This window comes from Pelodiscus sinensis, chromosome 14 (assembly GCF_049634645.1).
Source record: "Pelodiscus sinensis isolate JC-2024 chromosome 14, ASM4963464v1, whole genome shotgun sequence".
NCBI lineage: Eukaryota > Metazoa > Chordata > Testudines > Trionychidae > Pelodiscus > Pelodiscus sinensis.
The window spans coordinates 44741878-44757110 of record NC_134724.1 but is presented as its reverse complement, the minus strand read 5'-3'; the positions used below and the strand labels follow the sequence as shown (position 1 = coordinate 44757110).

At 40.8% G+C, this 15233-nt stretch overlaps 1 protein-coding gene across 8 annotated transcripts in view; it reads left to right on the top strand.

Annotated features, from left to right (window-relative positions):
- The window catches only part of TJP1 (tight junction protein 1), a 299612-nt gene that overhangs the window by 209191 nt on the left and 75188 nt on the right, over positions 1-15233 (top strand). For all 8 annotated transcript variants that reach the window (XM_075897730.1, XM_075897727.1, XM_075897726.1 and 5 more), the window contains 6 exons: positions 3717-3841; positions 4081-4183; positions 8059-8338; positions 10309-10412; positions 12438-12606; positions 12960-13104. In XM_075897730.1, coding sequence (XP_075753845.1) covers positions 3717-3841; positions 4081-4183; positions 8059-8338; positions 10309-10412; positions 12438-12606; positions 12960-13104 — 926 coding nt within the window. The remainder of the gene's footprint in view (positions 1-3716; positions 3842-4080; positions 4184-8058; positions 8339-10308; positions 10413-12437; positions 12607-12959; positions 13105-15233) is intronic.

Genomic DNA, 15233 nt, shown 5'->3' with positions numbered 1-15233 from the left:
AGACCATTTATTTCATAACTATAAACACGTGATTTTAATTTTGTATCTCACATAATAAACTGTTTCTCAGAGTGTGTAAGTAAGGGCTGGGGATAGCAAGTGATGGACAGAAGGAGAATAGAAAGGGGCGGGGCTTCAAGGAAGGGGCGGGGTGGTAGATCTTCCCCTGTTCTGAGATTTAAAAAGTGATCTTCGGTGTGTAAAGGTTGGAGACCATTGTTTTACATCAATAGACAACAGGAGCATGTTTGTTAGCCTTCTTCCATGAGACACTGTCTGTGGGACTCCAACATAGATCACAGTATCCGCCTGGAAGCATGCCACTTCTCTGGCATTAGGAGTATGCTAGTGGATTATTTCAGCAGGGATTTCTCTCACCACAAGTGATTGCTACACCCAGAGGTGGTCTACATGATCTTCCAGAGGTTGGGGACTCCCTAAATCGACACATTCACCACCAGATGAAACAGTAAATGCTATCAGTTTTGCTCCTGGTGAGGCTGGAGCAAAGGTTCCCTCTCAAAAGCCTTTCTCCTGTCATGGTCAGGGGATCTGATGTACAGGTTCCACCCATTTTTCTGATCAGCAGACTCCTGATAAAAAATCAAGAGGAAAAAGCACAGGTGATCTCTCCAGTATAACCTCACCAACATTGGTTCAGTATGCTCAAGAGCTGGTTTGGCTCCTCTTTGGCCCATTTCCAGAGGACCGGACTTGCTGTCACAGGAGGACAGTTGCCTTCTGCACCCCGATCTTGAGTCTCTCCACTTCTTGGCATGTCTGCTCCTTGCCTAAACCTAGAGGGACAGTCATGCTGGGAGGAGTACTGGCATAATGTGCTCTGTATAACGAGTATTTGTTAAAACTCGAGTAGCCACATTCTGGACCAGTTGCAGTTTCCGAAGTCTGTTTAGAGGCAGCCCCACGTAGAGTGAATTACAGTAATCCTGCTGGGATGTAACAAGAGCATGGATCGCTCTGGCTCAGACATGCTTGTTCAGGAAGGGTCACAGCTGATGGATCAGATGTAGCTGCCCCAAAAGCACTCCTGTCCACTGAAGAAATCTGGTTCTTAAATGTTAAAAAAGGGTCCAGAAGGACTCCCAAGCTGTGTCCCTATTCTTCCAGGGGGAAGAGTAACTCCAGCTAGAACAGGTACCATAGCACATTCCCAAACAGATGACCTCTTGATCCACAGGACCTCAGTTTTATCTGGATTCAACTTCAGCTTGTTTGACTTTACCCACAAGTGCAGGCTCCTGTCCCACAGTGGGTTCTTAAGCTGGTCCTCTCCAGGCTAACCAGCCAGCCCTTGAAGTTGTTGGACTCCTGCTCCCTTTCCTACTTGCCCTGGAAGATCACTTTCTTGGGGGCTGTGACATCAGCAAGATGGGGTCTCTGAGATTAAGGCCTTAAACTCAGAACCGCTAGAGACATTTTTTATAAAGATAAGGTCTAGATGCAGTCCCATATGGCTTTCCTTCCAAAAATGATCTTTCTTCTGAATTAACAGGGTCCTATTCGCGCTGGTGTTTTTTGTCCTAAGCTACACCAGATGGCTGAGGAGTGATCACTACACATGCCTTGGATGCCCAGAGAGCCATGTCTTTCTACTTAGAGGATGCCAGGCCTTTCCATAAATCAACCCAACTTTTTATTGCAACAGCAAGTAGGATGAAGAGCCTTCTGTTTTATTTGCAGAGCATTTCCAACTGGCTCACCTCTGGCATAAAGACTTGTTATGAGCTGGCAAAGGTCCCACTGCTACCGATTGTCAGAGCCCATTTTACTAGAACACAGGCATCTTTGGTGGCCTTCCTTGCACACAGCCCTATCCAGGAGATGCGTAGAGCCATGCCATGGTGTGCAAGGAGTTACATAGGAGGGAATAAGTGTTCGGGTACATCACCCATGCAAAGTTATACAGAATTAGTCGTGATAAGTGGATATGTAAACAGGTGGAGATTGTCAGTGTGTTGGTATCTGGGTAGGCTCACCATAGGAAGATTCGATCTGCCAAGGAAGAATCTGTGCTATTTCCCTGATTGTGTCCTTTGTCAGCAGTATTGTTTATCAGTCTTCGTACTGTCTGTGACCGGTGATGTGTTCCGTCCTTTGACCATCTTACGGCATTGGACACCGTCAGCTGCCACATAAGCTGAGCATAGTGTCGACTGACTATAGGTGCTCTCAGTACTGGCTCTTGGTTAGGATCTCAAGCTCTTAGGCCCCAATCAGGTTGTGCATTTCCACCTAGTAGCCCTGGGTTCTCAGGGTGTTGGCCACAAGGGTGTATTTCTCTACCTTGTGAGGTTTGGGCCCCGTGGAAGTCCAGGGTCCTGTTCTCAAAGAGCACCATGACATCCACCAGAATGAGCTTCCTCTGCTCCTCATTGGTGACTACTATTTCTAGGCATTGCAGGCTGTCTGTTCCAGGTATGGTGGAGTTGATGCACAAAGTAAAGCTTTGTGTTGGAAAATAGAGTTTAAGAAACACAGTTTTATTTCCATTGCATGGAAAAATGTATGAAGAAATATTTTAAAATGCTACATCACACTAAATCTTGACATAAGATATCATACTTACTTAAGATAGTGTTTTGTTTCCCATTCAGTTTATTAAATCTAATGTCTTAAAATTTGCTTCTCACCATTGTGACTTCTGGGCAGATTAGAAATTGTAAGGATAATTGTCATATCTTGAAATACCTAGTAGCAATAACTTTTCAGAGGCATTGACCTTGCTGCAAAGGGAGAGCACACTAGAGGCAAAAGACTGAAGCAAATGAGTCTAGTTAAGATGCAGATGACTTGCCAGTACTGACAAGGTTTTCATGTATTTAATGGCACAAGTGGTCCTACTGTTAGATTGCTAAGAATTGAGCTTGGAAAACGTACTATCTTGTACTGTCATGTTGTCTGTACTTGAGCTAAGCAGGATCAGGTTGGCTGAATACTGCAATATGAAACTTAAGAAACATTTCAGTGCTGCAGGAGGAAGAATTGTACTGAACCATTAACTCAGCATATTAACGGGTACTGTGCTTGCTGGAGGTGCAGCCTTTGAGATAAGGGACAGAGCTGATGTGTGTTGTAACCAATTTGAGGCCATCTTCATTAGTGATGTAATAGTTTAACTGGTTAACCGATAAGCTGATGCATATAGTCTTTGGTCACCTCCTGGAGACAGCCACTAGCGGGTTAAAAAATACCAGCATTAAACCAATTAAATTGTGATTAGTTACACAGTATTTTTAACCCTTTCTACACCCCCACTCTTCATATGTGTGTGGATGTGAACTCCTAAGGTTCTGCCTAAATTCCAAGTTGTGGAAATTTAAAAAGATAATTCAAAATTTCCCCAGCACTTACAATTGTTCTTTGTTGTATACTCTCCCATTTATCAGCTGCTGTCTTCCTCTTGAGGCATTTTAGTGCTTTGTGTTGTGTTCTTCTTCATTGGCATACCCCTTTAGTTTAATAGCAGACTGTCTGTGGTACTTAATCTTTCTGTAAAATACTTTTACAAGCATAGATGAAAAATGCTATAGAAGAGTGAAGTATTCTTAGTCCTTAATTCTGTACTACTATTTTTGCTTGGAAGTGTATTAAAATGATGGTAATATCATGAAATAGCATGAACTGCAATATGGGCTCTTTATATAAACATACCAGGTCATGTGATGTCTGAGGATGGTTTTTGTGTTCTGTTTTAGGCTCCAGGATTTGGGTTTGGCATTGCAATATCTGGTGGAAGAGATAATCCCCACTTTCAGAGTGGTGAAACATCGATAGTTATATCTGATGTCCTGAAAGGAGGTCCAGCAGAAGGACTGCTACAGTGAGTGTTACATTTTTTTCCCTTCTGTGGTAAATTACAACTTCATTGGGCTTTGGGATAACAGTGCTTGATTCTAATTAATTTCCTGCTTACCTTAATAGATATCAAGATATGATAGTTGCACACTAATCCTGTGACCCTGCAAGTGGCTTCTTCAATGACTCATTTTTAAAGGCTCATTCTTTTGGATCTTTAATGTTTTTTTTCTTTTATCATACACTGCATTACTTTTTGTTTAGAGAAAATGACCGTGTGGCAATGGTTAATGGAGTCTCAATGGATAATGTGGAGCATGCATTTGCTGTTCAACAGTTGAGGAAAAGTGGTAAAAATGCCAAAATAGTAAGTGAATGTGTTTTTAAACCTTACTTTTAGTACAAATGCCTACACAGTTAGTAGCTGGTGGAACTGTGCATGTTGTCTTGTGGAAGAGGTATCTGTCAAGTAGGATTATCAAGACAGGGTAGTCAGAAGATATGACTTTGGGTAACAAAATGTATCTCCTCACTCTGAAGGAGACTTTTCCCAGGCTGCTGGGACAGTTCATGTATCCATTATTTTTTTCTGCAAGCATACTTCTATCAGGCTTCTCAACCTCTAGTCGGTGCTGAAGGTCTTCACTCTTCATTCAAGCCCCAACAAACACATCTTTGTGTTCAGTAAACATAATTTGCCAAGATAAGGTGTAATTACTTTAATTCCTATAATTTCAGACTTATTCAGAGGATACAAATGGCTTTTGAATTTGCAAAACAACAAAACCGGTCATTACTAAAAGGTAGTAATCTGGTTTTCTGTAAACGTCGCAGATTTATTTTTCTAAAAAAGAAAAAAAATAAACGCATAGGCAATTGTTTAATTTTAAAAAGTGGTTTAGTTTTTGGAGCTTTAATGGTTTTCCTCACAAGGTCTGTGGTGCTTTTTTCACAAGCTCGTACAGATTTGCAATAGTTGGAGTGCTACACATTTATAAATCTGGCAATCCACTAAGTTGCAGTCATCAAAAACAACTTGCATATCAAGCTATAAAACTTTTTATATTTGAAAGTTGGCATTTCAGATTAATGCTCCAAAGCAAATCAGTGGAGATTTTGGTGGTTTGCTGCAGAAATGGCATGATCTGAAGTATTTTTTTTGGACATAGGCACAATAGCCACCAACAATAATTAATGGAAGAAAATATTATAGTTCCCAAATATTTACAGAGTATTATTCTTGAAGTAGAATATATAAACATAGTTAGTTTCTTTTAATATCCTAGATTATCATTCCAGGGATAAATTTACTTTGAACTTCCAATAGTAATGTTTTCTTCCCTCTGTTTTGCATAAGCACAATCCTAGTAGGCTTGTGGGTTTGAAACGCCAACAGAACTACTATTCAGTGTTCAGTAGGTTGTCAGAGTTTTGAGTACTTCGTTACTGGTTTGTGTGGCTTTGATTGTTTTCCCCTTTAAATAGACTTGCAGCCCTGTGGTATTAACATGTGGCATTGCACTGCAAGAGCTGTTACCACTTTGTTTGGACTGCAGTGGGAAAATAAATATGTGCTGATGTGACAAAACACATAATGTAACTGACAAGAAAAGCAGAACGCTGCACTAGTCCAGATTAAAGGGGTTTCCTCTTTTTCCATATGAGTTACACCTGCCAAAAAATGCAGGAATTTAGACCCAACCTAAATCCTTGTATCATAGTTTCTTCTGCCTCCTGATTTCTACTGAGTGCAGATGTGGTGCTGTCTTCAAATGGATGTGGATTGGGCCCTAGCTGCACAGTAGACATATTAGTTACACTGTGACCATGACAAAACTTTCACAAGGGAGATCTGCGCTCCCTTAAAAATGGTAAAAATCTATAGATTACCAGTGATTGAAGTTAACTTGCACATTTCATGTACTTTTCAATTTTGTCCTCTTATAAATTAGATTTTCCTGGGCTAGGATTATTGGAGTACCTTTTTTTATATATAAAATAACACACAGACCACAGCTTCTAGTGCACTGCTCCTAGAGTACTGGTTTGTTTAGGACTGAAACAATCAAGGACACCACATTAAAAAAAGTGTATCTTTATCTGAGTCTTGTCATAGCTCATTGTTCACTATCTTCCATTCTGGCCTTCTGCAGCTTTCCTTGGAGCTTGATAGCATCTTAAGAGACTTGTTAGACAGCTCCATCCTGGACTAATCTCCCTATGGCATTATTTAGCTCTGGCATATGTCCACTTTTGCTCTGAAGCAGAATTTTTCGTCAGATTTCTCTTCAGTCAGATTCCCTAGATGGATTTCCACAACACATCTTTCTTGAGGCTATTATTGGACTCTTGCCTTGCGTTGGCAGAATTTTTTCTCCTGGCATAGCCTAAGCCTGTTTGATGGTGGGAGGTTTTGACAGCCTTCTTCCTGAGTGTTCTTGAAAACCTTGTGTAGATTCATTTTGTCAGGCTGACTACACATCCCACTTGTGGCCTTGATTTTTCATGTGAGACCCGTCACTTTGGCCTCCACTTTTCCCAAGTAAAACGACTTTTGTAATAATTTGTGAATTATTACAAGAAAATTGATGAGAAGATGTTTAAGCATTTTAATAACGTTAGTACACTAAAGCTTATCCTTGAGTATTGGGCATTAGGAAAAAGTAAGTGTCAGGGTGCTTAAGCACTGGAGTAAATTGCTTAGGGAGATTGTGAAATCTCCCGTCATTGGAGGTACTTAAGAACAGGTTAGACAAACATCTATCTAAGGATGATCTAGATGGCACTTGGTCCTGCTGTTAAGCAGGGGACTGGATCTGATGACCTCTGATGATTAAGTTTGTATGTCAAAACATAAAATGGAGGGAATTCAAAGGATGAAAAACAAGGTATCTGTATAATGCTTGAGGAGAGGATTTACATGTTTTGGCCGCTATCCTCTTGCAAGATAATTTACTTGCAGGGTTCCCTTTAAGATGTATGACTGCACAGCTCCTAATAAATCCATGCAGGGGCTTAGGGTTGCCTCACATGGAACTGCTGCCCCTCTCCCCCAGCTGTGACAACTCCCTGCTGAGGCTGGAGGAGCGTGCCTCTTTCCTGGTTGTGGCAGCTCCATGCTGGGGCCAGAGAAGTGACACACGTCTCCAGCCCCAACAGGGAGTTGCTGCGGCTGGGAAGAGATGCACTCCTCTGGCCCCAGTAGCAGGGCCAGAATAAGAAAGGAGCTTTAGAGGCTGTAGCCCAGTGCCGAGGGGATCCCCTTAACCCAGTGCTGTATCCCATGAAGCTTCTGTGTGCTGGGCCAGCTCTTCCTGGTGGAGGGAGGGAGAGAGAGAGAGAGCTCTGCATGCTGCTGTTCCTTTCTCCCACTCTGGTTGCTGTGAATGCTGGAAAGCTCTGTTCCCCACTCGAAACCCCTCACCCGGAGGCTCAGTCTCTGCAGCTCCCATTGGCTGAAAATCGCAGCCAGTGGAACTTGTGGGGGTGGTGCCTGCATGTGAGCACAGGGCTGTGTGGAGCCCCCTCTTCTCCCACACCAAACGGGAGCTATCACAGGTAAGCACCCCGCATCCCAACCTCCTGCCCCAGTCCTGAGCCGCCTCCTGCACCCGAGTCCCTGATTCTCTTCCAGACCCAGTACTTCAGCCCTGAGCCTGCTCCACCACCCTAATTCCCTCCTAGACCCTCCAGCTCCATACCCACCTCCTGCCCTGAGTCTGTTCCCGCACTCCTAGCCAGAGCCCCGTCCTACACTCTGAATCTCTCAGCTCCAACCCTGCCTTGAATCTTGGAGCACAGTGAAAAATTGTTTGCCTGACTTCACTGTGTTATGTATTTCAGGTAAGCCTTGCTGCTGCTCCTCTCCCCGTCCCCTCCCCCCAGTATTGGCATTTTGGAGTTTTAACGGATTTATTAGTATTGAAAAGATCATTGACAACATCAAGCCTGGTGCAACGGTGCATCTTGTTCCTTAACTGGCTGCTTCTTGGCCACAGATTTATTTGTAATAAGTCCTGCATGTACTTATGTAAAGTTGCCCTTATTCTCCCTCCCCTTTTCTACCCTATTTTTTGACTTTAAGGCCTTTGGGGTATGGATGTCATCTTGCATATTGAGGCCCCCTAAGTCACCTTTTGATACAGTAGTGTAAGTCAGTGGTGGCCCATTGCAGAATATTGAGACTTTTATAAAGATGTGCATTTTAACCAGAAACTAAGTAGTTAATGCTCTTGGTTATAGACCATTCGCAGAATGAAGAAAATTCAGATTCCAGTAGCCCGTCCGGAACGTGAGCCAGTATCTGAAAATGAGGAAGATAGTTATGAAGAGGAAATGCATGATCCAAGGAGTGCACGCAGCGGGTCTGGTGTCAGCAGAAGGCATGAGAAGAACTGGGTAAGAGACCGAAGTGGAAGCAGAGAGAGAAGTTTATCGCCAAGATCAGATAGAAGATCTGTTGCTTCCAGTCAGCCTGCAAAACCCACCAAAGTAACATTGGTGAAATCCAGGAAAAATGAAGGTATGCCCAATAAGTTTTTGCTGTCTCCTTCATGTTTTTGGTTGTCATTTTATACCTAAGTGTTAAAGGTTGAATTTTATATTGAATTAAGTGTTACGTTGCTAAGGACTCCCCAGACTAGACTAGACAGCTACATACACACGCTTGCAAAAGTCTATAACTGTCTGAAAACTAACATACTTTCAGTGCTAGATTTTTCCTCCCTTGTTTTTTACCAGTTAAATGATTGATGAAGGGAACACAAATTTTCACTTACGGTGGGACTGTAAAGAAATAGTATAACCACATATCCAACTTCTGTTATCCACTACAATTTTACAAACACAAATTGAATAGTATGTATTGTGCGTGTGTGTGTGCGCGTCTGTGTAATTAACTTTAACATCGAATTAATGTTAAGATTTCTACCAGGCTTTTTATGAAAGATGGCCAACTTAATTAAAAAACCCCACCAAAACTAAGAAACAAATAAAAACCCCACCGTATATGCAGTTATGGATAATGTCTCTCTTTCTCATTTATAATGTGACTATATTAAAGCAAATTACACAACTGCTACATAATTATGTATGATCTGAAAGTTTTGGTGGTCATTGGAAAGATAATGAGACTTATGTGAGGGATGGAGAAGGCTGCTTTATAATAACTGGGTTTAATTAGTAAGGTGCTATGAGGTCCATAATCTTGCTGACCTATACAGAGGAAAATTTTAGCAAGAAAGGGAAGAAAGGAAATGAGGGGACTGAGGCTTTTACTTGGGGGGGGGGGGGGAATCTTTCCCTTCCAGTAGTTTGACAGCCTTGTTGATTTTTGTATATTTTTGTGTGAAGTGGAGGCAGCATCTTTATTGCTGGCAAACAACTTGTTTATTCTAGTTATAAGGGCCAGTCATGGTTTAGATAATCACAGAACAATTGAAGAATAAAGCATTCATGTAAATTACTACACTGGCAGCCAGTCTGCCAGCCAGTGTGAAAACAGGGATTAGTATACCTTAGTTACTGAGGTCATGTCCTCACTTGTGGGAAGATTGCCACTGCAGCAGTTGATCTTCCAGCATTCGATTTAGTAGGTCTAGTAAACACCCACTCAATCGAATGCCGTGGGTGCCCCAGTTGCGCCGGTATTCTTATTCCTCGAGAGGAATATGGGAAGTAGACAGGAACATTTCTCTTGGTGCTGTCCTCACAGCAACAAGTCAGCAAAGCTTGAGTTAAGTAAGGTATGTCAACTCCAGCTACATTTTTTACATAGCTGGAATAGCGTACCTTCAGCCGACCTTCCCTCATGGCCTAAGAAATAGCCATATGCAAATGTAAGATTCCCACCATAATTCATAGTACAGGAAATTGCATGTTTGGCAGTTGTACAGTGTATCCGCACTATGGCTTAACAATACCATTTCAGTATAACCCTCAATACTCTACTGTATTAAAAACAGTGGGTTCTTTTTGGGCTTGGAATTAGGGATGTAAGTGAGTAGTCGAGTCAGCTGCTCATATTGCCCCTCCCCTTGTTGCCTACTCCTTCCCCTTCCCTTCCCCAACCTCCACCCTGCTTCTGCCTCTATCAGAGGTAGGGGTTGAAGCGCCTGCCACAAAGCAGCCTCTGCCAGTGGGGGGCCCAGGTTTGCTGTGAGCCAAGGCTGCTCTGCAGAGGGTCCTAGCTCTGGCTGCTGGACCCAGAGTAAGTCGGGACTGAGCAAGCCCGGCTCGTGCCGGTGCCAGGAGCTATCCCTGCTGCGGCTCTGCATTTTAACTGTACGCCTGGCTTCTGCTGCATTTAAACTACAGAGCTGCAGCAGGGGTAGCTCCTGGAATGATGTGAGCTGGCAGTGACCCCTTCCTTTAGCCAGTTAACCGCCTCTTAGCATCCTTCCTTGGAATGTAAATCTGGAAATCAGTGTTTGAAATCCATAAATGTTGCTTCTTTAAATTGTGATTTGCATTTTTTTTTTTAATTCTAAACAGAATATGGTTTGCGCTTGGCCAGCCACATATTTGTGAAAGAAATATCACAGGATAGTCTGGCAGCAAGAGATGGCAACATTCAGGAAGGTGATGTTGTATTGAAGGTACAGTAAATGGCTCTTTGCTTAGCAAAGAAAATGGAATATTGATTGCACAAGAAGTGACTGCCTTTCTGCTACGTATTACTTTGAACAGAAGAAATATTAGGCTTTGTAAGTTTTGAGGATGGAAAGTAAAAAGTCTGATTCTGCAACCTTTTCTCAAATGAGTAGTCCTGTTGTATGTATTTTCATGAATTATATGGGCCCAAATAGATGAAGGTGCTAACAGTGTCCCACGTTAAACAGTGTTAAACAAGGCTTTGTATTTGGAAATCTCAGCCTGCTTAGTGTCATGGCAAACAAGCCATGACATTTTAAAAAACTTTTAATTAAAGATACTGAAGAGAAGGAAAAACTTGTTAGTGTTTGAAATATAAGGTATTAAGTAAGGCTTTTATTTTAACACCATCCTTTGTTCCCTTTCCCTTTAGCTGGAAAGAGTTTTCAGAAGGTAAACCCCCTTTTGACAGTAGAACTTGGTAATTGCCCTTTTTGGGGGATGGGGGAAGCTTTTAAAAAAAGTTGAGGGGCTGGAGCTATCATTTATATTGTTAAAGCACAGTGCATTTACTAGAAGTCAAAATGAGACAAAAGAACATCAAAGATTTAGAGATCAGCTTCTGTCACTAGCTTGTAGGCACATTACAAGTGAAAGACAAACACAGTCAAGGCACACCCTTTTCTACTTTCTTCCCCATAACTAATATTCATAATTATTTTGACATTTTATGAAGTTTCACTCACTCTTCACAGCTGAGCTTATAATTAGGGCGAGTTTGAAGGCCCAGTTATTAAAATACTGCCTTTGTCGTAGTATAGTTAGAGAAGCCATTGGGGCTATTTGTCTGGGCAAGGGTTTGAAGATTAAGCATTACTTTAGTAGTTCTGGTGCAGAATCATACTATTAGGCATCTCAATCAGATTCCTTACAGTGAATTATTTTTAATATATATTAAATAATAATAAAATACATTGTGTCTGTGTGTGAATGTGTGTGTGAGTGAGAGTCTATTTCTTCAAGAACTCCTAAACAGTAAGAACTAAGACAACCAAATTTGGTATGCAGCTTCCTTTTATCCTAACTTAAAGCAAGGTCGGGGTTTGGTTATGCAGGAAAATGAGATGTGCCTAGAATTAGATTGTTTCCATAACATGGAAAGGGAGGGGGCTGAGTGGAACGATGCTATACTTGCAGTTTCCACTTGCAGGGGACAACTATATGGTTGTAAGCTGGGGTTGGGATTGCCTGCCACCAGCCCAAGTAAGAGCCTTGTTGCCTACAAATCATAATTTTATTTGAGCAATTGGTGCACAAGGGCAAATACTTCTGCTGCTCTGCAGAGTTTAGTAATGCTTTATAAAATAAATTAAGTTAGGTTTCTTAATATAGATTTAAGTAACGAGACTTGAAATATATAAATTTTCAAGATCAGCATTATTTTTCTGTGTTCCATGGCTCAGACGTGTTCACATTATTTTCATAGTACTGCATGATGAGTACATATTATATTCATTTCTCTTGACTAAATAACTTTTGATATTTCTAAATCCCACCATGTATCATTTAAATTTTAATTTGTATATAATATTGATCAAGGCAATCTAAATCTGATAAATGAATTGGAGGCTTGCATGGCAAAGAGGGAGGTGGCAAAATTGAGGACTCAGTTGAATTAGAAATGGGGTTGGACTTGAAATAGTTTCCAGAATCATCAGTTCTACAAGATGAAGTATGAATTCCCTTAAATTTTTGGTCTGTTTCAGTTAATTTGCCTGCTTAAACTTTTAGTTGCTTGCTTAGATACTGATAATGTTTGTTTTTTTTTCATTTTTAAAACAATGTTGAAGCCCATTTAACAGCAGAATTATATTAACTGCTCAAAATTATGCCTTTAAAACTGGTAGAGTTAAAAATACTTCGTTAAGGGAGGGCAAACTTTTTTGGTATGTTTTTTGCTTCAAAGGAGTCAGTGGCGCTAGATTATTTTCTGTTCAGTTTTTACGTCTAGTCTTTTTGCTCTATTACAGATAAACGGCACAGTCACAGAAAATATGTCACTGACAGATGCAAAGACTCTAATAGAAAGGTCAAAAGGCAAGTTGAAGATGGTGGTTCAACGAGATGAAAGAGCAACTCTTTTGAATGTCCCTGATCTTTCTGACAGCATTCATTCTGCTAATGCTTCAGAAAGAGATGGTGAGTGGAAGCTTATTTTCTAAGGTAAAATATGTTGCTTATTTCATTGGATCATGAAGATGTGAAATCCTTATGTGGGAGTCAGATTTCTCTCTCTCCCTCGTCCTCTGAGCTGCTAACAAATTTTTCAAACACCATTGGAATTGACATCTTCAAGAATATGGAAAAAAACTATCCAAGTAAAAACAATTGAAAGAAAAGGAATGTTAACTTTAGGTGATTGATTTTGAAGTCAGAGCAGAAGATCTGACACATTTCATATGTATTTTCTGCAAAACTTATTTCCATTTTGGGCAGGTCACATCATCATTTTAATTACAATCATTTCATAAAAAACAACTTTTATTTAACAGACATTTCAGAAATTCAGTCGCTGGCATCAGATCATTCCAACCGATCACATGACAGGCCCCGCCGCAGTCGTTCACGATCTCCTGACCAGAGGTCAGAGCCTTCAGACCATTCCAGACATTCTCCACAGCAGCCCAGCAACGGCAGGTGATGGCAGCATTGTATTATTTTTAATCAACTATTAACGTGACTTTAAGTGACAGGTTTGTTTGGAATTTTTTACACCATCACACGTGGCACAGCATTGTGGAAATTGTAGCATGATATAGTACTGACATTATGTATGTAGAGATAGCCTGAACCAAATTCATGATTTTGATATCTTTCAGCTTCAGAGAAATTTGAATCTGGACACAAATTACGTGGCTTGGACTCAAATTTATCCTGTTCTAGAAGGAAATTATCAAAATTAACTGGGATTTTCCTTTTATGTGGCTTACATGGTTTGATGTTAGTGATACAGACTACTGAAGTATATAAACTATCCCAGTTTCAAAAAAGTTAGAAGGGGAGTGTAATAGCTATAGTCAGGCTGAATAGTACCACAAATCTCTCTGACAATTCAGTCTGAAGTTATTGTACAATGGTGTTTATTTGGCTAATAACTTTATTTTCGGACTTTGACCCAAGCAATTTGTGTTCAAACATTTCAGAATTTTTAATTATAGTGAAATAAACCACTCATATTTAAGAAAAGTAGTTCTTCAAATAATCAATCTAAAATGTTCGCACATGCGGGTAGGGAAATATTAGCTAGAAATGGGTTACAATGGGTTCTCTTTTTATCTTCCTGTTCAAGCCTAGTTAAGGCAATGTTACATGGAATTTAGTCTTACATAAGAATAATATAAATCTGTTTGTTTCACTTTTGCACAGCGTATGTATTAAGTACTAGGATTCTAATTCAGGTAAGAAATAGGAAGTTAAACGAATGTATGGGCGTTCTGCATTCTTATACAAGTCTGAGAGACAGAAGTTCGAGACTTAAACTAGTCATTTCTGTTGCTCATGAAAAGATGCCAGAATTGGGAACGAGATGTAGTAGAATGCTCCAGATAATTGCCAAATGAGATAATTCCGTCAAACTGTTTTATTTTGACAGAAATTTGCTTTTAGCTGTGAACCTCAAATCCAAACAGAGCCAGGATTGGGCAATTCAAATTGATATATGAATTTGAGCCCCAATGACAAAACACTTCAGCAGGTCGCTACCATAACAAAAGTATATAGATGACAGTGTATTAAATTCCCGTCATCATTTTTAAAAAAGCGAAACAAAGCCTTTTCTTTGCCAAAATGCCAACTCCGGATTTGAAACCCTATCTTGTAATAGAAAGTAAAAACCCAAACATCTAAGAGCAGGGAATTTGAGCATTGTAAATCATTAGGTCATGAAATGAAATACACATGAACTTGAGTTATGACAGGTAAGTAGAAATGTTGTATTTATCAGATAAACTTAAATATTTATGGTCCAGTGATTGGAGATCTTGAACTTGATTATATAGCCCTTTGCTTACATATCAATATTGCAAAAATGCATTTCATTTTCGTCTCCACAGGGAGGATTTACAGGTATGTTAAAGCAGATCTTCTGGTTTTGCACCTTCTATGAAGGCAAAAACAGGCTTATCAGGCAGGAAAGGATTGAAGTCAGTACACCTCTGAGGACCCTATTTCATTCTGCCTCTAGCAACTATTCTAGGCTCAACCAAATTTTCTGTTCAGAGCAATTAAACACTTGCAAATCTTAACTTAGTTTTGGGTACTTGAGTGGATTGGGCTATGCATTAGCTAGAGTAGGCTCTGTGGGAGAAAAATCTCCCACATCTCCTCCTCCTATCTAGTCAAGAGACTAATGGACTCAGCCATGTCACCAAGCTGGCTGCTGCAATGTTGGAAAGAAGCACAACCAAGAAAGCTAGTTTAGCATAGTCAGAGAGATGGTGAGATGGGATCCTATTTATCTTCTGTTGGGACCATGTCACCCCAACTTGAATTTCTCTCTGGCCTAGAGGAGTTTTTCCCACCTACCTGCATGCATCTGTGACTCAGCTGAAGGATCAAAGAGGGTAGATTGTTCCTGTCATCCCTGTGGGACTGATCCATTTCCCCACACTAGATCAGAGTTCGCCAACCTAAGGCTCCTGAGCAAAATATGGCTCACTAGGGAACCAGATATGGGTCTCTTGCTGCTCGAGCTCACACTCTCCCTTACTGCCCCCACAGCAGGGAGCCTGCACTGGCACTCCAGCCTCTTGGCTCCCTGCAAGATT